Source organism: Cibotium barometz, chromosome 21 (assembly GCF_041138505.1).
Source record: "Cibotium barometz isolate CiBa-2024 chromosome 21, ASM4113850v1, whole genome shotgun sequence".
Taxonomy (NCBI): Eukaryota; Viridiplantae; Streptophyta; class Polypodiopsida; order Cyatheales; family Cibotiaceae; genus Cibotium; species Cibotium barometz.
Genome location: NC_141066.1, coordinates 52,068,135 through 52,092,674, shown reverse-complemented (window position 1 = coordinate 52,092,674; position 24,540 = coordinate 52,068,135). Strand labels below are relative to the sequence as shown.

The following is a 24,540-nucleotide window of genomic DNA, read 5'->3' as shown; positions in this document are numbered from 1 at the left end:
CAGGCTGGTACAAGGTTAGCTTTTGGAACCTCCACCGAAGGCTAACGTTGAACTGCCCCAAGCCTGCTGTGAATGTGTAAAAGCGCTTTACTGGGGAGGGGTGTGTGTGCACAGTTTTGAGTAGTAACAGATGCTGTTAAGTATTGTTCAGAGGAGAGTCTCGTGTATCTGCTATACCGTTTGTATGTACATTGGATCAAGGTAGGAATTGTGAGGGGTGTATTTGTGCATGGAAATAATTCGTCATGGTTTGTTTATGCACCCTTTCTTCAGGAATCAGGGGCCAAGTCTCATCGAGGCATAGGTTTTATCACATTTGAGAACCCTGGTGGGTACATTCTTCTCACTACTTTTCTGTTACTTAGTGCCAATCTCTGCACGTGAACATCATCTTCGTGCCTGAACCTCTGTGTCTTCAACAGAGTCTGTCACGAAGGTGATGGCTGAAACTCATGAGATTGGAGGATCAACGGTGGCAGTTGATGAAGCTACTCCTAAGGTATCTTTGACAGTCTTTCTCTGCAATTGATTCTGGCAGAGGGATATCCTAATCTCTACCTTTTCTGCAGGATGAAGGCGGTAAATCGTCTGGTAAGAATGATTACTCTGGAAAGTATTTAGACAGCAATTACCTGGCAAAGTATTCTGATAGAGAGTACAATGGTGCTTATGGAGCGTACAGCCCCTATATAGCTGCTGGTGCAGGGGGTCCTAGGTTTGGAGGCTATGCAGGAATGTCTTCTTATGGAGCCTATGACTACACTGGGTCTTACGCTGGTGATTATGGATCAAGCGGTTATGGAGGGAGCAGCTGGTCTAGTTTGCCTCCCAGTAGTGGTGGTTATCTTGGTGGAGACCCCGCTACTAATAGCCGCTCTGCTGGCTACAGCTCAAGTGCTACTCGTCAAGCACTTTCAGGAGGGGGGGGAAGGAATAAGATTTTTGTTGGGAAGCTTCCATCAGAGGCCACCAGTGAAAATTTGCGCCAGTATTTTGGAAATTTTGGCCGTGTCTTGGATGTTTTCCTGCCTAAGGTTAGCTTCTGTGTCATGTGAAGTTGAAGATAATGCATCAACTGATGCAGCTCTGGCGTCCTAACTTGGCCCTCCTATGTACCTGCAGGATCCAAAGAGGATAGGGCATCGTGGTTTTGCTTTTGTAACCTTTACAGATGAAGGTCCAGCTGAGCGTGTATGCCGCAGACCCCACGAACTTCTTGGCCATGAGGTTTGACTGTCTTCTTCCACTGTATGAGGAAGTCTGCAGTCTTTAGCTATGTCTGTTTTCCATGGCCGTAAAGATTATCGTGCTGACACAGGGTTTGGACAGATTGCAGTAGATCATGCATCACCTCCAGATGAGGCAGGGCTGGGGGATGGATACACAGGTGGTGGATCCAGAGTCTTCGGAGGTGGTGTGGGCTCTCCTTATTCAGGAAGCAGCTACCGAAGTAGTCTAGACCACTATAGTGCGGTAGGCTACTGGAGGGCACTTCTGCTGCATTTCTGTAACAGTTAAGACCAAATTTTAATGGGCATGTGTATGTGGTTATTGGGTAGCTAACAGTATGAGCTTTGTGTGCAGTGGAGTGGAGGATCTTATGGTGGTAGTGTTGGGCCAATGTTGGATGGTGATAGGGTTTCAAGAGCAGATCTTCGATACAGGCCCTATTAAAACTTACTCACTGCTGTATCGATCTGCCCTCTTTTGAAGATGAGGTCCCTTACACAGTGTTGGACGAGAGAGTTAGAAAGAGCAGTTTTTTTGTGCTCGGTAATAGCTGGTAGTGATTGATCTATTTACAGTCAAGTTATTCCAAGAGGTGGAGAGGTCATCATTGGAAGGTCTGGGCATCTACAAACCATGTATGACCTTGAGTTCAACCAAGTATACTCCACAAGTCTCGTAACTTGAATAGTGGCCAAACCTTTAATTGGTGTTTTTTTTGGATCATATTCATTAGAACCCACTTTTTCAAGTACTTGAGAAATTCGTTGCGTACCTTTGATGGACTTCAATGATGTTAACTTATCATATTCTTATGCTTAAGATATTTAAATCCTACCACTAAGATGTGCATTTGGTCGGTTGGTTAGTGTGCATGGGATGTGACATACAAGGATTATATTTTCAGCATTACATATTTGGAATGCGTTTTGGTAATATAATACTCCAGGGTCTTTGGCTCTTGTCAGGGCTTGTACACCAGTCAGCTTATCCACTGTGATCTGTTCCTTCAGTCTCGTAGTAATGAGATCTTTTCTGCAAGTAGATTTTGCTTAATCTTTAGGCACATGGCTTAGAATGTTCAAGCACCAGCTGTGCAGGTATTGCCAGGCCACTTTCAGTGAATATAACCACCGATAAAAGCTCTAGCTAAATACAAAGCCCTTGGGAATATGGTAAATAGTGGTGGGATCATAAAGGGTTACAGAAGGACCCTTGTACAACCTGTGTTATACAGCCTTCATCATTTACATCTTGGCATTCAAGTTGTCACGTTTCAAATGTTATATATATCATGATGCCCAGTGCATATATAAGCTCTTCCTAATGGTGGACTTTGTAAGCAGCCTGATCTCTTGTTGAAATTTATCGATGTTGGAAATCCAGGATTCTCATGACCTCGTAGCTTGTCACAATTCCTTTCGCTATGGGGCATATGATGAATTTAATCATTTATAAAGCATGTAACAGAAAAGATTAAAAGATTCTCTTTTCTCTTCGATTCCCTGAGCCGACCTTGTAGGCTACAGCTTATATTTTCTGTTGTGCCAGTGAAAAAAAAGAACATCTGCACCATAGAAGTGGAAGGTGCAGGGGTGATCAGAACACAAGTGGATGGAGGAACACAAGGAGTCATACAAAATGTCTTGCATGTGCCCATGATTGCAAAGAACCTGTTGTTGGTGGGGCCGATGCAGGATTCCGTGTAGAGTTCAGTTAACATGAGTGTTGGATGAACAAAGGGTGCTAGTGGATCATGAAAGGAACATGGATGTGGGGGCTGTACAAAGTCTGGTTGAAGCCACGTAAATGTGCAGGCTCTTGTGCTAAACATGGACTCGCAAGATTCAGGAACACATTCCCTTTGCACACTTCGCTTCTTGAAAAATTACATAGAGAACCATTCCTGACAAGAAGGGGGATAATTACACGAGCTACTACACGTGGATTTATGTGGGCCAGTGCTGAATTCATTATTAGCAGGAGCTAACGATCTCTACGTCATCTTAGATGACTAGATCAGAAAGCCTTTTGCCATATCCATAGCCTACAAGGACGAGCATTAAAAGAGTTTCAAATGTTCAAGGCAATCAAGGAAGAGGAAGAGAATGTACTTCAAATAATTTCAAAGCTACTGTGATGACTATGGAATAAGGCGAGAATTCACACTTCTTTACACACCACAACTCAATGGGGTTGCAAAAAGGAGTAGAAGGACAATGGAAGCACTAAGATGCATAACAATAGAAGCACTAAGTGGCGCATAATAATTGATAGCAACCTGCCAAGTTAGCTGTAGGGGCAGTTATCATGTTCTGCAAATTATGTGATTTAACAATGCGCCTAGCGAAGGCATACGTAAGAAAACACCAGAGGACGCGGTAGCAAAACAAAAGAAGGCTTTTGGTTGTAGGGGGTTCGCACACATACCCAAGCAGAGGAGGCACGAGTTAGAACTTGCTGTGCATAAAGGTCGACTACCCCGACTTGTCCACCGGATACAGGTTATCCTGACACACAACATGAGGATGATCATAGGATGGAACCAAGTGGGCCGACATCAGAAATAGCACACATGTTCAAAGAAGCCTGTAACGAGGACAGGTAGCAACAGGCAAAATCCAGTGCCGAACAAGCCCAATGGAGGCCACACAGAATGCGATGACCATTAGCTATACTAACAGATCCAAACTTTGTGTGCATGGCCGACACACACACAGCCAACTTCCATGTAAGAAGCCAAGGTAGCAAGGAGCTGACACAAATGGAAGGAAGCCATAGAGTCTGAATTAAAATCACATGAAACAAATGGAACTTGGATCCTCAAAGAACTACCTCCCAACCGACACCCAATTGGATGCAAATGAGTCTTCAAGAGCAAGACAGACGCAGATGGGCAAATCATCAATCACCAAATGGAAGTCGACATGAAGATGGATGCTGACCATGGCCCCGAGGGACGACACCTCAGCCTGACATGAACAAAGGCATATGGACCCACAATGACGACACCTCAGCCTGACATGAACAAAGGCATATGGACCCACAATGAGAGATGGGAAGTAGATGTGCATGGCATTGCCTCCCATGTGTCAACACAATGGAAGTTCTTTTACTGCACACAAAAAGAGGTATTGGTTATAGGGAAGTTCTATAACAAGCGTTGTCGATTTTTAGGGGATGTGCATGCCAATGAAAAATATCTACTTTGGACCACACCCCCGTGTCTTGTTTACATTTTTTCTGAATCACCCCGATTAATCACCCACTACTCACTGCTAATCACCACTATAAATCATTACTTAATACCAGAACAACAGAATCCACACACATTAGGTACCTAGCCAACAACCATCACATAATTATTCTAGTTTCCACTTTAGCACCTTCCTTGTTTAATATTTCATCCATTTAGTTTATACATTTATATTGTTCTTTCATAGATTGGTAGCCGATCCGTTTACATTTCCTATCATAATCACAAGGATTAGATAAACCCCACATATCACAATGACAATTTAGTTCCAGTAGGACTCAAGGATGCTTCTTAGAGTACTTAAGAGACAAGAAGTATTTGTTACATAAATAATGAGATAAAAAGGATGGTGGCTAGTCCTATATTTTGTGTGCTCTCTTCTTTTATGGTAAAGACTTGAGAAGATACCCAAACTATGGTTTCAACCATACACTCTAAAATCCTTCTTGATGTTTTGCTTTGTGCTCTTTTTAGTAAGCTTCTTTTACTTTTTCAGTACTGCAAACAAGAATTTCGAATTCTTACATGGATAATTCTAGAAACAAGGGGAGGGAGGGTGTTGCTAGGCCTCACACTTTGTTCTCTCACAAAGCTTGCTCAACCTTGAGCACCATCATAAAACTTCACCGATAAATCAAACGATATCCTTGTTTGAGTTTAAAAACACGTCATGTACCTTTGATGCATCTGCTTGTACAAAGAAAGAATTTCAAATCTGTAAACACCATAATGAGCCAAGCAAGGATTCAGTCAATGATCGGCAAGCTTTTATGATGTTCCACATGTGTGGAATACTTAAATGCGAAACCTTTTGAGGCCCAACATGCAATTATGTTCTCTCTCTCTCTCTCTCTCTGTATGCCAGTAGCTTATCTATAGCTAAGCATGGAGCATTATGATAATCCCTAATCACACTTGCCTCCACTTGTATACCCTAATGTCTATCCATCTCCATACCATAAGTCAACATAAATGCAGAACCTTTTATTGTCCAACTTGAAACTAGAACCTTTTAATGCACAAAAAGATTATCACCCTTACGAGTGGTCAAGGGTCAATAAGGACACACTTTAGGCATCCTTATCTTTACTTTAGCGATAAAGAGATAATGTAGCAACCTAGGACTAAAAGGGAAAGATATACTTAAGGGTTCATAATAATTAAATAGTAAAACTAGAAGGGCTGAACACTAATAAACAAGCTTGAACCAGAAAAGAAACCCAGGAATGAAAGACAAGAACAACATATGCAAAAACCTTGAACAAAAACCTGTGAGTGAAAGGAATAAGACTTTGCAACAGGTGAAAGGTCTACGAGTATCTAGCTCCCACACTTGGGACACTTGGGATTACTCTTAGACAGTAGTACATACATCGAACATTGTGGGCATCCCGCAGCCATAACTAATCCCCTCGACTCCTTCGTAATCTCTGCTAACTCAGAGCAATTCGCCTTTAATCTTTGGGACTCAACCTCTTGAGCATTTGCAGCCCTCACATCTGATAAAGAGGACGCAGACGAGGAGCAATTCGAGGAGGCTGCATCATTATTGATAGCATTATCCTTTGGCAATTGACAGTTAAGCATGCTTAACTCACTCTGAGATGACTTGCTTCCCGTGGCGAAATGCATGTTTTGTGTTAATCTTGAGGCTTGGTGATGGTGATCAACACTCGGTAATGAAAGGGTTAGCTGCAAACCCAGGTCACCACCTTCATCTTCATCATTGGAGAGGAGCTTCTGTCTCTTCTTAGCATTAATCTTTTGCTTACCATAAGTCCAACCTAAACCCATTTTGGGCGATGGGGTTCTATCACTTGTCTTTGTGTGAGGTGGTGTTGCAGTTGTGTCCATCTCCTTCAAGTACATCAGCCCTGACTGCATGTAAACAAAGCAAGCGGCAGTTAGGATATCCTGTTAAGCCTAATTTGGAAAAGCAAGAGGCTTAATCCACTCTTTTTGATTACTCAAAACCTGTATACTATTGTAAATGTTTAGATTAAAAAGAAGGCTTGGTCAAGCTTGATCCTTGAATCAAATTTTGATTAGAAACCTTACCTTTAGATCAAGGCATCTTTCCCACCCTCGTGGGAGGGGTGGCAGGTCCGCGTCTAGGCAAACTTCTCCTCTTTTGTTTACTGCAATCCATGAGAATTGTGTGGTTGTCTTGGCCATGCTCGCTCACCACTGCGCTCCGTGACTAATTAAAGCTTGCAGTTTCTCCAAATGACAGCATAATCAATGGTTAATCCTCTGCAAAGCCTAAACTCTCTTGAGCTTGATTATGCTCAAGAGGAAGATGTTTGGAGATGAGCAGTCACAAGGGACCAAACTCTAATCAGGCCACAATCCCATGGAGACATCATGCATGGGTTGCTTTAAATGCTCATATATAAGCCTACTCCTGGCTTCTAATAATGGTTCAAATTTTTTTTTTTCCTTTTAAGATTCTCTGGAGATAAGGTAACTACTTCCACCGACTCAAAAGGACACATTTCTCTCCGTGTGATATCTCAAAAAGTAAATGTTATAATATACATGTTTTCAAAAAGGGGATTCCCCTTTCTGTCCGTGTGGATGGGTTGCATTATTGGATGCAAATAAGGTCACCTATTTTATTATCTAAGTTTGTTCAAATGATCCTTAGATGTAACCAATTTTATTATCTAAGTTCAAATGATCCGTAGATGTAACCTTACATCCAAACTGGGCTCTTATAAGTTTTATTTAGCAAAATATCATCCAAATACCCCTTTGCATTTTCTAATTTGTGAGGGCATCTTTCCCATTCATAAAGTCTTCAAAATGTATGTAAACATCTCAACTACTTATATAAAGACAAAACCTTATCCCCAACAAAAGGAACCACAAGAAAGAGTGTGTTAGCTAGGCATATGTCCATGGAAGTTTGAGGCCCCCGTGCGAGTAGTACATTGAAATCAATGCTACATTCACAAATCAGAGGAAATATTTCTAAAAATCAACAAAAATTCTCATGTACTAAATAGGCTAATCTTTAATTCATGGACGATTTGAGTGTGCAAAGAGGCCCCCCCAAATGCAAGTTAGTACATTGAAATCAATGCTACATTCACAAAAAAGAGGACATATTTCTGAAATGAACAAAAATTCTCATGTACTAAATAGGCTAATCTATAATTCATGGATGATTGTGAAGATATGCTTGATCCTGAAGCAAGCGTCAGAGAAGAAAATCTATATGACTTGATCAAATAAATTATAACTACACATCACACCCTTTGGCAATAAATTAATAAAAAAAATCATGAATAATGAATGGCACACTTTTTAGGCCCATATAACGAATAATTTGAAATATGTGCAATAAAGAGTGCAATTTTTTAATGGCCCACGCTTTACGTCCATAGCATGAATATTGAGATGTTTTTGTCCTACAAACGATGTACACATTCCAATCTCTCTCTATATATATATATTCCAGATCAATGTACATCAATCAAAAATCACCAGCAAAAACCAAGTAAAATAAATAAATATATCAGTCACAAATCAAATCACCAGTAAAAAGCAAAATGAATAAATAAAATGGTGAAAAAGGCTGGAAAATAGTGACAAAAAAGCCAATCACAATCACTAGCAAAAGGCACTGCAAAATAAATAAATAAATGGGAAAGAATAGTGAAAAATAGCGAAAAAAAAGGGGTTGACGCTTTTTCTTTCTGGAGAAAAAGAAGAAAGAACCATCATGGAAGCCAAAAGGGATGTGGAAATCTTGAAGACAAGTTTAGGCCCTAGAGACGTTGAAAGGGCTTTTATTATTTTCTCTAAAAACAATTGGTGACGTCTAGCCTATGCGAGGGGGCATACCTTCATAGTATAGACTTTACTCCCCTCCCACATGCTCCTCCAAGCAAGCATCACACCCCCCTCCCCCTCTCTATCCTTGCCTCATGGCTTCAATTAATGCTCAACTCCTTTACACTAATAGTGTAATTTCATTCAAGGTTTATTAGGGGCACAAACAAATCACTTCTCTTTACCTGTTTGAGCATGTAGTGATAATTGAAAGCACACCTCTTCTAGTATTATACATAAAGGGTGGCCTCGATGAGATATTGGAGGAATACACTCGTAAAAGTTCCACTACACAAGCATTACTCAAGGCTGGCCTCGGCGGCCTAGGTTATCATCTTAGGTGGGATAAATCTTCTTTCGTATGGGAGGATGAAATGTGGGATGCTGACTGTGAATTGTTGAACTCCACATAGTCTGTGAATTGTTGAACTCCACATAGTTGGTTGGCTTTGTCTCTTTTGACGATGCAACATAAATAATGATCAGATTATGGTGTAATTGCAAGTGTATTTGTTGATGTGTGTGTGTGTGTGTGCGTGTGTGTGTATCTTAGGTGGGATAAATCTTCTTTCATATGGGAGGATGAAATGTGGGATGCTAACTGCGAATTGTTGAACTCCACATAGTTGGTTGACTTTGTCTCTTTTGACGATGCAACATAAATAATGATCAGATTATGGTGTAATCGCAAGTGTATTTGCTGATGTAATATTATATATATATATATATATACACACACACACACATACACACGTATGTGTACATACATACATACATATTTATTCCCAAAAAAGAAGAAGAAAGCACACCTCTTCTAGCTTGCCCTACTCCTATGGTAAAATGGGTCAAGAAACTTCAAACTTAAGGGTTGCTAACCTTTCAATGCTCTCACACTCAACTTTAAGCATTTCAAACACACTCTATGATTGAGTATTTCAATTTGTTTTTATAAGATTTGAATCATATAAAACACCCAATGATGGTATTGAGACATCCTAGAAAGTAAAAAGAACCTTAGGCATAGATACTTTACTGAAAGGAGTCACAAGCACTTAAAAAATGCTTTGTAAGATTCCTCCCTCCAGCTTTTGAGGTGTACAGGTGTAAGAACCTCCCCTTCTGATCTTGTAATTATTCCCCTCTTTGAAATAGAAGAAAGATCTTGTTTTACCCTATTTTGGCTTGGAGAGAGAAAAGATGATCCAAAATTGAGATATTTTTTGATATAAAAATCCTCTTAGTGTCTAAAATGGTTTCCCTTGAAACAGAAATTCAAAAAGAACTTTCCAATGTGCAATTGGAATTAATTGAAAATGTGTATAAAGGACCTTAACCTAAGGGTCTAGATTTTCAAAAATTTTTGGATTATGGTCCAATTAAGGTTCTTATGGGCCAATAGGATCAATCCCAGTGTGGGGAGGAGATAAATCCAATGAATAAAAGAAAATACCCAAAAATGAGTAAATGCCCACATAAGATGAAGAGTTGACTGAGTACAAGGTTTATTAGTTAAAAACTATGAGATATTACTAAAATAATGAGATATTTTGGTATAATGATACATTTTTGACACCTTGGTAAGGAGGGGGGGAGACTCCAAGGAGGCACCTATTTCACACATGTGGTGGAGTTTTGAACTAAAAAAAATTGTGATATTTTTCTCTCTCCTCTCTCCTGGATCAAACCAAATCAAAAGGGAGCAAATCTTGTCCAAATTCAGCCAAACTGAACTTGAAAAATTCTAGAACCCAATTGGACTTGGTTAGAGGCCTCCCTCACCTATAAATAGATCCTTAGTCTTTTGTAAAAAAGTTTGTGAGCTATACCATGCCAATATTATATTAAAATAATGATATTTTTTATTATCCCTTAAAAATCCTCTACTTTTGGAGAGAGTGAGCCTCTCTCTCTCTTCAACCATCCTTGGAGCTTTCCTTTCAACACACTAACCAATTGATTGGTTGGGGGCTTCTTCTAAGATAGAGAAGCAAGCAAAAACAAGAGGTAAAGTGTAATTTTATGGTTTTCTCTACTATTCTAAATGTTTTCACTTCTCAACCCCTCTCAAGCTTGAGAAGTTTCTAAATTTAGTGTTTATAATGCAAATCAAGCTTTTCTTAAGAGTTGTAATGAATAATTAAGAAAAGTTTATATTTATGCTTAATTAGGATGCTTTTTATGTTCATCTCTCTCTCCCCCAAAGAATGGTCATTTCTATGACCAATTCTCTATTCAATTGATGCTTCTCATGGAGAAATTCTCAATTCACAAATCAAACTCTAGCTAGGCTTGTGAAGCTAGAGGTCAAGAAAATGGTTTTTTATACTTATATGCTAGTAAATCATGGTAATTTTATGAGTTAAATCCATAAATTGGATTTAAGATTAAAAGATAGTTATACTATCATAATCACATTACTAAGTCTTATTCTTTTCAAAAACATTAAAAATTATTAGTAATAACAGCGGAGCTATAGTAAATTTTTTAAGAAATTGATACATAATTCATTCTTATGCATAACATGAAAAGAGGACTTCCTACCATATTCTAGGATTGAATATCCTAGGCTAGAAGAATGATTTTCATCACATTCAATGGAAAACTAATTTTTAAGGTTTATGTATAATTAAATAATTAAGAAAAGAGAAAATTATGATAATTTTATTTAAATGATAAAAGAGAAATTACCATGATATTTGGAATTCAATCATTTAAATAGGATTCTTAGCATATTGAAATTAATGGATATTTTATTTAAATTCAAAGAGAAATTTTAGATAAATTTTTTTTTATGAGAAATATTTAAATGATAAAAGAGGAATCCCCATGACATTTGGAATTCAATCATTTAAATAGTAAAAGTGAAATTCTTGGCCTATTGAATTAATGGATATTTTTATTAAAGAAAAGAGGAATTTTAGATAAATTTATTTGATGATAAAAGAGGAATTCCGATGACATTTAGAATTCAAGCAATTAAATGTAAAAAGAGGATTTCCCATGATATTTGAGATCCAAGAAATTAAATGGAAAAAACAAAAATTTTCAATATAATTCAATCTATGAATATTTATCAAAAGTGAAAATAAGGGTAGAATTGATTTTTGTAAATCCCATGAATTCTTTTATTCAAAAGAGGAATATTGAATATAATTCATTTGAGAAATTGAGAAAGAATATGGAAATAGTCGTTGAGAAAAAGAACCTTTATCTAAGCCAAACAATTGGTAGAAATTTAGAAAAAGTCCCATTATCAGTATCGAAGTAGGAAAAGCTACTAAATGGGAATAAGATGTGAATGGGAATAAGATGTGAATGGGATGCGATAGGATGTGAATGGATGTGATAAGATGTAAATGGGATGTGATAGGATGTGAATATATGTAAATGGATGTGATAGGATGTAAATAAATGTGATAAGATGTAAATGGGATGCGATAGGATGTGAATGGATGTGATAAGATGTGATAGGATGTGGTGTGATGAAAATGAATGTGGATGAGATGTGAAGTAAATGGATGTGGGTGTGAATGATGAGATGAGAATGAGATGAGAGGATATGTGAAAGGGTGAGATGGGAAGTAAATGGATGTGGATGTGTATGTGAAAGAATGTGATGTAAATGGATGTGGATGTGTATGTGAAAGAATGTAATGTAAAGGGATGTGGATGTGAAAGTGATGTGGATGTGGATGAGATGTGATGTGCTAAAAAGAGATGTGGATGTGAATGTGATGTGGATGTGGATGAGATGTGATGTGATGTAAGGGGATGTGGATGTGAAAGTGATGTAGATGTGGATGAGATGTGATGTGATGTAAGGGGATGTGGATGTGAAAGTGATGTAGATGTGGATGAGATGTGATGTAATGTAAAGAGATGTGGATGTGAATGTGATGTGGATGTGGATGAGATGTGATGTGATGTAAAGAGATGTGGATGAAATGTGATGTGATGTGAATATATGTGGATGTGAACTGATAGATGTGAATGTACGGATAGATGTGGATAGTCGTGCATGTGAATGATTGGATGGATGTGGATGAATGAGATGGGATGTGTATGAATGAGATATGATGTGGATGTGATGTAAAGTGGATGGAATGAATGAGATATGATGTGGACGTGATGTAATGTGGATAGAATGTATGTGATGGAATGGGAATACAATGAATGTGATGTGATGTGAGTCGGGATAAGTGTGAATGGGTGTGAGATGTGATGTGATGTGATGTGAGTCGGGATAAGTGTGAATGGGTGTGAGATGTGATGTGAGTCGGGATAAGTGTGAATGGGTGTGAGATGTGATGTGAAATGAATGTGATATGATATGATATGAATTGGGATAGATGTGAATGGATGATATGTGATGTGAATCAGGATAGATGCGAATGAATGAGAGTGATGTGAAATGGATGTGATGTGATATGATGTAAATTGGGATAGATGTGAATGGATGATATGTGATGTGAATGGATGTGAATCGGGATAGATGTGAATGAATGAGATGTGATGTGAAGGGATGTGATCGGGATAGATGTGAATGAATGAGATGTGAGGTGAAATGGATGTGATGTGATGTGGATCGGGGTAGATATGAATGGATGAGATATGAATGAATGTGATGTGATGAGATGTGGATATGGGTAGATGTGAGTGGATGAGATGTAATGAGTATAAATGTGGAAAGATGTGATGAGATGGAAAAAGATGTGATTGGATGAGAATGGATGAAGGACGATGGGAATACATATGATTGGACTTGGATTAAGTAATGTGGATTGATGTTCAACAATGTGGAAAGACGAGAGTTTGTTATAGAAACTGTATTTATGACCTATTTTTAAATGATTGTGATAAGGTTGTGGAGACCTACGTGATAAAGTTGCAACAGCTGACGGAGAGTCAATGGAGGATGTCTCGCGTAGCACGGTCGACCGAGGTCTTGACCAGCCTCTGTTCAATTTAAATGGTGAGCTTCAGGTATGGTGGATGAGGGACCAAGGAAGCGGCCTATGAGTGAAGCGTTAAGTAACCTACGAAGGATCCTAGAGGGTGCTGACCATACGGTGCTCGGGCTCTGGGTCGCCGAAGATACCCACGCGTGCGTCGAGGAAGATATTGGAATAAGGAGTAAGAGTTGTTTTCTGAATTCGGGCATGGATCTGGTTGATTGACCTTGCTGGTCCTCAATGGATGAGTCCATGGCTCTTTTATATGGATCTGTTGGTGGTTGATCTTGCTGATCTTCAACGGAGAGTCCATCTAGATTTTTATAAGTGAATATATTTCCGGGTACTATGAGCCAGGAACTATTAAAAAGGCCCCTGAGTGGACAGGTGGTGAGCGTTCTGGTTGCCAATGATGCCATAGGTACACCGATGAAGGAATGATTGGAAACTAGAATTCAACCGGATATTTTGGAGGATTATGATCAGTGATACTATGATTTCATTAAAAGATTGTTTTTAAGTTAGCCGAATCTGTGAAATAGGCGATTTCATATTGGGTGTGTAAGTGGTGTGACTATCTTGAAGTTTGCATGAATCGTCGGCTAGGGGACCTGGGAACTCTTTTTCGTGGTACCCGGGACAAAACATAACCAAATTCCTAAACGGATTCTATCACTACAATGGTTGGGCGGTTGGCTAACCCATGGGACTGGATGGGGTTAGGCTGGACTAATGGATCCCTAAAATGAGACTCAATTCTGTTATGGTACGATAGATGAATCAAATCCCGGATAGTCTTTGTTCTATGGAAAAGAATCAACGGCTGTGCCTCTTGTGATGAGGGAAAAAGCGTTGGTCTCTATGATCCAAGTGTAAGTCTTTTCCTTGATCTGACCATTACAAAAAATCACTTGCCTGAGATATTAAGCATTATAAAATTCATAAATAGATGAAAACTTTGTAAGGGAATGTCGAGACCAAACTTAACATATTGCTCACATAAGATAAACTATGCCAAAATATGGTCAACCACCTCAAGGAATGGGATCAAAAACTAAACCTCTTAAAAGACATGATTGAATTGGAAAAATATAATATATATATGTTTTCAAGCCTTGTAATGTTACAATCAACCACATTTTGGCACTAGCAAAGGTGTTTGATCATTGGCAACACCCACATTGTTTGGTCTTAAAACCATATGACATAAGGTTGTAATCATTACAACACACACACACATTGTGGTTAAACTTACCCAAGATAATTCCATCACACAAGTTTTCTTTTGTAAGATTAAGAATTACTTTTACAAGCATGTTTTAATGAGAAGGCATAGGAATTCATGACCCTTGTCTTCCCTAGTGCTATGCTAATCTGAGCTTTTCACAACATGGGCTGGTCCATGAACATGTCTCATTTTGGTGGAGGCCCAAGGGTATAAGATGGTACAAGATACACAAAGTATCTGTGGTTGCATGCCAAGAATGCTTTGGAAGTGGTTACCCAATTGGTAGAGACGTTGGGGAAATAAGCCATATCTTCACTGACATCTCCATGTTGTACATCTTTGACTTTCCATCAACAATTTTGGATTGAACAATAAAGAATGATGGGGTTCATAGGGCTTCGCTTGCCCATGTTTTCGGAGAAAAGAGCACAAGTTCATGCAAAATAGGGAAGATCTCCCCCGCCCAAGCTTGTGGATCTTAACCATATCCCTGTGCATGTCGAACCTTAGGAGAAGGCCCATAATTTGAGGAGGATGTGTGTAAAGTCCTAGAGTGCATGATATCAAAACAAGGTTCTTGCAAAGCACTTGACATGGTGGACCTTCTGCTGATTCAAGGTTGATGGTGCTCCATTCTTATGACATGGTGGACCTTCTACTCTACTGATTGAATGTTGATGGTGCCCCATTCAAATGTCAACCTCCACTCATGCATTAGGGGAAATTTGGACTCAACTTTGGGCCCTCTAAGACTTCGACCTCTTTGGATATTGAAGATTCCCATGCAGATACACTAGACACTATCAATAGAGTGGCTGAGACTAATATCCACGATGTAACAGACATTGGACTGGAGGTAGATAGTCAACCCGATGATGGGTTGGGAGTGGTAGAGAGTCAACCCGATGATGGGTTGGGAGAGGTAGAATCATGTTTACGAATTGTACCTTATATTGTGCAGTCTGAGATTGCACCATTGGATGATAGTGGAGAGGAGGTAAATATATATATGGATAAGGGAGAGGATATCTTAAGGAAAACTAGGTTATTTAGCTGTTTCGACTGCCCTCCCATTCCTCTTTGTAGATTGATACCCTATGCCAGGGTTAGAGGTTTGAGAGATGATGTGAGTGGATTAAAAACAACTTTTGGAAGAGAGGGGTGCGTTGCAGAGAAGGGTGCATTTATTGTCTTTGTATGGACTTGTTCCCATGAGGAGAGAGTTGTTTCTGAGGATATTGTGATGAAATGGGATGGCATTTGGCAAGAGGTTAATATGCAATTTGAAGAGGAGTTACAGAAAAAACAAAAATTACAAGTTTTGTCTGGAAAAATGTTTTTTGTCTGGGAGGGCAATCACCGCACAGTTGCATGGATGCAGGCTATATCAAGGAGTCATATGAAAGAAATAGAGGTAAACACTGTCGAGTCCTTTGCACAGTGATTGATCCCACAAAAGTAAGCGAAATTGCTCTTCTATCAAGCTTGCAAAGGATGAATGTGTAAGTGTTTACCACTTTTGTATTTTGTTTGAATGTTGCTAATGAAGTCTTTCTTCTTCCATGACTCACTAAGTCTCTTTGGTTGAGTAGTCTAAACACACATGCATTAGTTACAACAACCTTGAGGAACAACCTTGAGGACGAAATTATCAATTGTGTAAATATCTGTGAGGCAAGTGTAGATGACTATTTGAGAGACTTGCCAAACAGAGATCGGAAGTTGATTGCACAAATTAGGAGAAAGAATACAAAAGGTGTCGAGCCTTGGTACCCTTTGACAAGGCGTTACTTGGCAAAACTTGTTTATAATGTAAGTATACAATACACATTCCTATGTTTTCATTGCTTTCAATCATTTTAAAATTTGAATGGTTCTTGTTTGTCTTAAAAAGCTCTTGCAAAGAAAATGGATCAAGTAAAGCTTACTTTGTCTCAAAGTTAGTTGAAGAAGGCAAAAGAGACCTATGTCAATGAGCTCGCTTCACGTTATGGAGAGAGGATATCAAAGGTAAAGACTTCGGCTATTTTTACATTTTTAATTGAGTGTCTTTTTCATTTTCGGATAAATTGAGCAAAGCTCTTCTAATTGATGGCTCTAAACTTAAACGATTGATTGTAGATTCTTAATATCATTGATCCCAAGCTAGGAGGTGAGTGGCAAGAGAAACTATTTTTCTCTAAAGTGGGATTCTGACAGCTATGTCACATTGGAGAAGTTAAACATGCTTGCCCTTTGTAATGTTTGTTTGGCCACAAAGACATATTGGATGTTCTTGCTTGAGTCAAATAAGGCTACTAGAATCTCCTTTGGCCTTCCTCGGGGTGATCATCATTATAGATTGTGCGTATTATTATGCTTCCTTTGAGAATCTCAACTGCCATATGTTGTGCCTTTAAATTTGAGAAACTAAAAACATGTTTTTTTATGTTACTATAGATGGCTAAAAAGAGAGGTGATGTTGGAGAGAATATTTCAAAAGGCCCAAAGTATCTTACCTGACTTTGTGGATGTCCCTGGGGGGTGTGAACATCACATTATTTGACTACTTTGAGGAGGTCAAGCTTGAAGGAAGAAAACATTTGTTTTCTTTAGAAGTTCGTGCAGATTCAAAGGAGAAAGGAGATGATTTAAAAGCATTGAAGAATTTAGACTTGGTGCAGTTGGCTGCACAAAGACTAGTTTACAGGTATATTTGCTATTCTTAGATGCTAGTTTTTAAAGACTTTTACACATTGGTGTCTAAAAATGTTAGCCTTAAGTCTATAGTGAAGACCTCAAAGCATTAAGAGAATTACATTTGATTTAGACAGTGTCTCAGTGACTAGTGTCAAGTACTTGGTCTATAGTTTTGCAATGGTTAGGAATTATGCAATTCAATGTTTTCCTTACAGTATGTTGTTTGGGAATGTGGCTATAGGTACTTCAACTATTTGAAGGGACAGGGGTTCATGGATGCTCTTCCTATCAGAGCTAGAAAATGGGCTGTATTGGCTGAAAACGAGGGGGTTTGTATGTACCCCCTCCCATGCACACACTATCCGAATGGGAGTTGCAGCAGTGTCCATGGTGGATCGATCTAGACTCTGGACATACACTTGAGAGGGAAAAGGAGATTTACAAGAAGATGAAGATGGACCACAGGAAGGACGAGGCACGCATGAAAAATGGTAAATATCAATGATCCCATCCAATTAAATCATGTTTTCGTTTGAAAATAATAAGAGCTAGCAATAATGCTAAATAAACAAATTTTACAGAAGTAAAAGGAAAGGAGAAACTGAATGATGAAGCAGAAGATGAAGACCTTATGGATGAGGAGGAGAACACAACGCCCACTACAGGGAGGAAAACACTTAAGAAGAGTAAAACCTTTTTGTTCTTAGAGGAGCATGTAGCACTTGTGCAACCGGAATCTTATTCTAGGATTGATTGTGGAAGAGTAGAGAATTCACAAGAATTGATTCAACCATAAAAACCAATGCTTTGAAAGCTTCAACTAAATCAAATTATTTGAAATTCAAACACTTAACAAAATTAAAATACTTAGCTCAATAGACCCTGTTGGGTGCAATCTTCCCCCCTCTTGTGCGTGGCCTTCCCCCCACACAAGAGTATTTCTTTATTAGCATTCTTTTCACCAAAATTAGGCCATAGCCCCAAAATATACAAAATGTGCTTTTTAGAGAGCACGACACTCGTCTTTTACAAAAATAGAGTGTCAAATATTGGGACTAGGGTAAAGCCATAGGCTATAATAAATTCCACATAATAAATGTATCTTTCCTAAAGTTCAAAATGGAAAAATCATTTGCTAAGGTTGCAAGCTACTATGCTTGCCAAAAATTAAATGTGATGAACCAAGACATTTCTTCCAAAGTAAACTCTTTAGTTCCCATAGTCTTCATCACCTGAAAATATAAGCCCAATTAATAATTAAATTAATCCCACAAATATTAAACAAGCACAAATCATAACCAACTCATGACTATCAGGCGTAAGTACCCCAGGAATCACCCTGCCATACGAACCTAACTGAAATAATCATAGATGGCCTCAAACATATGTCATATACCGAACGTATTAATATTTGTAGTGGTGTCACCCACGATATTAACCTAGTCGACATGACGCAAGAGTAACTTAGGCGTCCCCAAATTACTCAAGAGGGGATAAATAATATTTTTCTAGAGGACTTAAAATATATTGTCATAACATCCCTCTTGCTTGAGTTTGCAATTGTCCTCAATTGCGGATTTGCTTGGTTTGAAAAGAATGAAGAATTTTAGGGTAAACTCGGAAGAATTTCTCAGGCATCCATTTAGCATCTTCTTGAGGATGATTCTTGAAAGTCAAAAGATACTTGAAGTATTGATTACCTGTTCTTGTTGTTGTCATCTCTTGATCAATGATAGCATCAGGAACTAGTACTTCTTCCTCTCCTTCAATAAGAGGTGGTTCCTCCTATGTTGTGGGTGAGTAGGAAGTGTTCCTCGAAAAGGTTTCAAGAGATGGATATGAAAAGAATTGTGGATATTCCAATTAGATGGAAGCTCTAGTCTATAGGCCACATCATTAATCTTTTGAAGGATTTTAAATGGCCCATAATATCTAGGCACTAGCTTAACTGCACACTCTTTAATCGCCGTTTTTCAATTCTCAAAAGTACATAATCACCTTCTTGAAATGAAAAATCTTTACGCTTCCTATTTGCTTGAGATGTATACGACTTTAGATAAAATGCGATCAAAGTCTAACATATTGGTCAACAGCTTCAATCTTATGGGAGAGTCTAGTAGCCGGAATAGGCAAAGCTCTACCATAGATAATGTCAAATGGTGCTCGACCAGTAGAGCAGAATGAGGAGTATTACTATAAGCAAATTGGAGTAGGTGTATGTACTTATCCCATGCACTAGGTTACTGGGAAACATAGGCTCTAAGCATATCTAGGATAGTGCTATTTGTGACTTCGGTCTGTCCATTCGATTCTGGATGGAAAGCCGTGGAAAAATCTTAGTGCCTAAGTTTGAGAAAAGAGCAACCCAAAAATGACTACAAAATTTAGAATCTCTATCAGAAACTATCACTTTGGGTAGTCCATGGTGAACAAATATTTGCTTGACAAATATGTTCGCGGCTTGCTGAGAAGTTAGTGTCTTTTTACATGGAATGAAACAGGCTTGCTTACTAAACCTGTCCACTATTGTCCAAATCATGTCATGATGACTGGAAGTAGTAGGGAATCCAGTAATGAAGTCCATAGACACTTGTTCCCATGGTCTATCAGGAATGGGTAGAGGCATAAGCAATCCTAAAGCTTTGCCTTTGTAGCTTTTAATTGTTTGGCAAATGTTACATTCAGTTACAAATTTAGCTACATCATTCTTCAAATGAGGCCAAAAGAATTCTCGAGAAACTACTTGAAGTGTTGCGGAAACTCCTCTATGTCCCAAAAATGGTGGTTGGTGTATCTCTTCCAAGACAAGTTGTCTATAAGGTTGAGTAACACATAATCTTTTCTCAAAGAAAAGATAGCCATCATTATGAGAATAACTTCCTTGAGGTGTCCAATTGTTTTCACGCAATTTGGTCCATATTTCAGAAAAATCTGGATCGACTTCATAAGTTTCTTTCATAAGGACAAATGGTTCACTTTCAATAATGGAAATGTTGTTGATATTTGGTCTTCGACTCAAAGCATCGGCAACAACATTTTCTTTTCCAGGTTGGTATTGAATCATAGGTTGGAAACTTTGAATGAAAGATGTCCATTTGATGTGCCTATCTGAAATAAGAGGTTGCGAAAGCAAATGCCTAATGCTTTGTTGATCCGTCTTGATAAGAAATTCAGAACCCATTAGTAGGTAATGTTTCCAGATTTTCAAAGCATGCACTACTGCTGCTAATTCCTTGTCATATGTGCTGTAATTTTGCTCTGCAGGCTTAAGCTTTCTACTTTGATAAGCAATAGGATGGTTGTCTTGCATAAGAACAGCTCCAAATCCTTTGCCACTAGCATTAGTCACTACTATAAAGAATGGTCTTTGAAAATCAGGTAGTGTAAGAACTGGTACTTATGTTAGAGCATTCTTAAGTATTGCAAAAGATTTATCTTGCTTTTTAGTCCAATTGAAATTTGTAGCTTTCTTAAGGAGTTCAGTCAAAGGATGAGCAATACAAGCAAAATTCTTGACGAACTTCCTATAATAACTACATGAGCCAAGAAAAGATCTAAGATCATGTATGTTTCTAGGTGTAGGCCAAGAAGCTATACACTCAATTTTCTTAGGATCTACATGAATCCCTTCAGCCGACACTATATGACCTAAGTATTCAATCTCTTCTTGAAAGAAAGAACCCTTTTTAGGATTGACATACAATTCATTTTCTCTCAAAAGGTCGAACACTTGTTCCAAGTGTTGTTCATACTCTTGTCGATCCTTGCTGAAAACAAGAATGTCATCAAAGAACACTATAACAAAACTTTGAAACTTAAGGAATATACGATTCATCATACGGCTGAAAGTAGCTGGGGCATTAGTCAAACCAAATGGCATAACCAAGAACTCATAATGACCAGTTTGGGTTCTAAATGCAATCTTGAAAATGTCAGATTGAGTCATGCGAACTTGATGATACCCAGACTTTAGGTCAATCTTGCTAAAGACCTTTGATCCTCTAAGCTTGTTAAGAAGATCATCTACCCTAGGAATAGGATATCTATTCTTGACAGTAATCTTATTCAATGCACGATAGTCTACACACATTCGGTAAGTTCTGTTCTTGTTCTTAACAAGAAGTACTGGAGCTCCAAAAGGTGAACTACTAGGTCGAATAAGGCCTCTCTCTAGCAAGTCTTCGATTTGGTTTTGGATTTCTTTTTGCTCTAAAATGTTGACTCTATAGGGAGCTTTACAAGGCGGAGAATTTCTAGGCAATAAGTCAATACTATGATCCTCAGGCCTAGACTTAGGTAATCCTGGAGGTAGATCTTCCATAAAACAGTCACTAAATTTGGAGATAAAAAGATCAAGCTTTGGACTTTTGGATGTGTTAGACTCAGCATCAAGCTGGTTAACCCATACCATATAAGTCTTGTCTCTTTTTCTTAGAGCTCTCTTTGCTTGAGTGTGACTCAACAAAGGACTCATTTCTCCTTTGACTTGACACTGGAGGATAATATTTTCATTGTCCTTCCTTAGAGAAATGCTATGAGTGTCATAGTCTATAATAGGGTTATACATTGTGTCTCCAAGGCATACCCAAAATTATATCTACCCCTTGTAAAGGTGCAACTAAGAAATCCCTCTTTTCTGTTAAGGGCTTGATGCATAAATCCAAACCTTTCACCTCTTGCATGCAATTATACTTTGTTCCAGTAAATGCTGCTTTGACTTTATAGTGCGTAGGTGAAGAATGAAGATTTAATGCTCTAAGTGCCTTTTCAGAAATGAAATCATGTGTACTACCATCATCATGCAAAATAAGAACTTCATGTCCATTTATCGTTCCTTTTATTTCAAGCAAAGAATGAACATGAGGTTTACCTTCTTGTTCTGAGTAGTCTGGATCGGAATTACCCTCCTCTTGCTTGAATGATTCTTCTTCATTGTCGTCTTCTTCAATCATATTGATTCGAGCTGCTACTGCTCTGCTGGTGTCGAATTCTTGGTACGCTCCGGACAATTCGGTGCTATGTGACCTTCTTTGTGGCATTTGAAACATTTGATAGGAGGTGCCTTCGGTTTCCCACCATTGACTTTCTTGTTGGTACTCATGTTGCCTTTGACTTCATCCTTGCCTTTGTCATAACCTGGTTTATACATCTTCTTTGGAGCATAAAAAGATTTAGTAAATGGTTTAGCAGAAGTACCCTCATGTGCTTTAATCTCTGTAGGAAAACCATTTTTGCGTTCGGAATTAGTTGCCAAAGATATTGTAGTAGATAGTGAATGAGGTCGAAACATATTCACATCGGCCCTAATGGTAGATCTAAGGCCCGAAATGAATTTCCTCTTTTGATCCTTCTCGCTGACTCTCTCCACAACCTGCACCTATAATAAAGTATTCCAGAACTTTTCTACATAATGTGACATAGTTTTCAAGTTGATGCAAAGTGTCCCATTGGTGCCTAACTTTAGACTTGAATTGTGAGGGTAAAAAGTGCTTTTTAACCAATCGCTGAAATCTTTTCCAGGAATTTGGCTTGTCATGACCTTGCTTTATTACACTCCACCATAAAGCTGCACTGTCTACCAAATGATTGACTGCACATTTAATCTTATCACTCTCTGAAAATTTTTCTCCTGAAAAATAGTCATCTAGTTGACTAAGCCAAGCTAAAATGACCCTAGCATCCTTCTTTCCATCATAATTTTGAAATGTGAAAGCTTTCCAACTAATCTTGGATTCTTTTTGTGACCTTTGTGCTTGTAATGTAGCATTTACAGCCCTTTGGATAGTGTCATCTTCGTCATCAAAAGATAGCGAAGAGTCACGCTTGCGTCTATGACTTGTGAGCTATCTCTCCAATTCAATACGCTTCTCTCTCTCTTCTACAATTTGATGTTGTAAAGAAAGGAGTTGCTCTTGAATTGATGGCGAGATAGGAAAATCTGCCGTACTGCTTGTGCAAATGATGTAGATAAATAAAATTTTATTTTATTTGATGTAAATAAATAAAGCAAATGTAAGTACTTATCTTGTTTTTCTCCCGCAATTTGATCTTGGTTGAAGCTGAACAAAGACGTTGTTCAATGGCTGAATTGAATTCTCGTCGCTTCAAACAAATCCCGAACAATTCCGCGTGATTCACGAGACTTGGGCTAGTCAAATTGTTGATGAAATAATTTTTCTGCACTTTGAAACCTGCTGAAACAGTCCTGTAAACCTTGCCCAATCTCTGTAATATTTTTTGAAAATTTTTAGAATTTTTCAGAAATGATTTTGGAATTTTTTGGCCTTTTCTAGGCAATTTTTAAGCCTTTAAAAACCTGTAAATCACTTTTCTGTACCCAGAAATTTCAGAATTGGAAACTTTTTGAATTTCTCTTCAAATTTGAAAATAGGAGGAGTAAAGGCTCAAAAAGGTGATGTGACTTGCATGGGATTTGGGAAAAGAAGGATTAGAGTAAAGAGTTGATTAGCGTATGGATTAAGCACTTTGGGATTTTTTTTAAATCAACTCCATGCGCCGTTTTGCGCCGGCAGGCTGCCGCCTTGCGCCTCCTTCCTCATGGTTTTTGTGTGATTTTTTTATGGCTTTTACAGATAAATATGCTCCGTCCATTATAGATTTGCTAGTGCTTGAAGCTTTCTGATAAATATGCTCCGTCCATTATAGATTTGCTAGTGCTTGAAGCTTTCTGATTTCTGAGAGAATCCTGTGAGGTTTTTGGTTGTGGGGATTTCATCAATGCGGTCAGATTTTGATTTCTCTGAGAATTTAGAAAAACCACTTTTTGATACCACTGCAACCGGAATCTTATTCTAGGATTGATTGTGGAAGAGTAGAGAATTCACAAGAATTGATTCAACCATAAAAACCAATGCTTTGAAAGCTTCAACTAAATCAAATTATTTGAAATTCAAACACTTAACAAAATTAAAATACTTAGCTCACTAGACCCTGAGGTGCAATCTTCCCCCCTCTTGTGCGTGGCCTTCTCCCACACAAGAGTATTTCTTTATTAGCTTTCTTTTCACCAAAATTAGGCCATAGCCCCAAAATATACAAAATGTGCTTTTTAGAGAGCACGGCACTCTTCTTTTACAAAAATAGAGTGTCAAATATTGGGACTAGGGTAAAGCCATAGGCTTTAATAAATTCCACATAATAAATGTATCTTTTCTAAAGTTCAAAATGGAAAAATCATTTGCTAAGGTTGCAAGCTACTATGCTTGCTAAAAATTAAATGTGATGAACCAAAACATTTCTTCCAAAGTAAACTCTTCAGTTTCCATAGTCTTCATCACCTGAAAATATAAGCCCAATTAATAATTAAATTAATCCCACAAATATTAAACAGACACAAATCA

General features: G+C 38.3%; 2 protein-coding genes and 1 pseudogene across 8 annotated transcripts in view; 2 read left to right on the top strand and 1 right to left on the bottom strand.

Moving 5' to 3' along the window:
* LOC147627348 (uncharacterized) overlaps positions 1–2,064 on the top strand; it is a 29,495-nt gene extending 27,431 nt beyond the window's left edge. For 4 of the 7 annotated variants that reach the window (XM_086815985.1, XM_086815984.1, XM_086815986.1 and 1 more), the window contains 6 exons: positions 274–328; positions 423–499; positions 570–1,034; positions 1,123–1,227; positions 1,330–1,473; positions 1,585–2,064. In XM_086815985.1, coding sequence (XP_086672111.1) covers positions 274–328; positions 423–499; positions 570–1,034; positions 1,123–1,227; positions 1,330–1,473; positions 1,585–1,674 — 936 coding nt within the window. In that variant the 3' untranslated portion in view covers positions 1,675–2,064. Of the gene's footprint in view, positions 1–273; positions 329–422; positions 500–569; positions 1,035–1,122; positions 1,228–1,318; positions 1,474–1,584 lie in introns of all 7 variants that reach the window. The other 3 variants (XR_015268485.1, XR_015268484.1, XR_015268483.1) reach the window with 1 other exon arrangement.
* A 3,646-nt stretch (positions 2,065–5,710) lies between these two features.
* LOC147627347 (uncharacterized) lies at positions 5,711–6,890 on the bottom strand. Its single transcript, XM_086815982.1, has 2 exons — positions 6,542–6,890; positions 5,711–6,361 (listed from the first exon to the last, which is right to left on the bottom strand). The coding sequence occupies exons 1-2, from the start codon at positions 6,656–6,658 to the stop codon at positions 5,804–5,806; spliced, it is 675 nt and encodes a 224-aa protein (XP_086672108.1). The 5' UTR covers positions 6,659–6,890; the 3' UTR covers positions 5,711–5,803.
* Positions 6,891–15,093: 8,203 nt separating this feature from the next.
* LOC147627346 (uncharacterized) lies at positions 15,094–16,696 on the top strand (annotated as a pseudogene).
* The last annotated feature ends 7,844 nt before the right edge of the window (positions 16,697–24,540 follow it).

Bases quoted from the DNA above. Each gene is read 5' to 3' on its own strand.
- LOC147627347 (XM_086815982.1), bottom strand. From the start codon at position 6,658: ATGGCCAAGACAACCACACAATTCTCATGGATTGCAGTAAACAAAAGA. The intron at 6,362-6,541 runs GTAAGGTTTCTA...GTTTACATGCAG, and splicing joins AAAGATGCCTTGATCTAAAG to TCAGGGCTGATGTACTTGAA.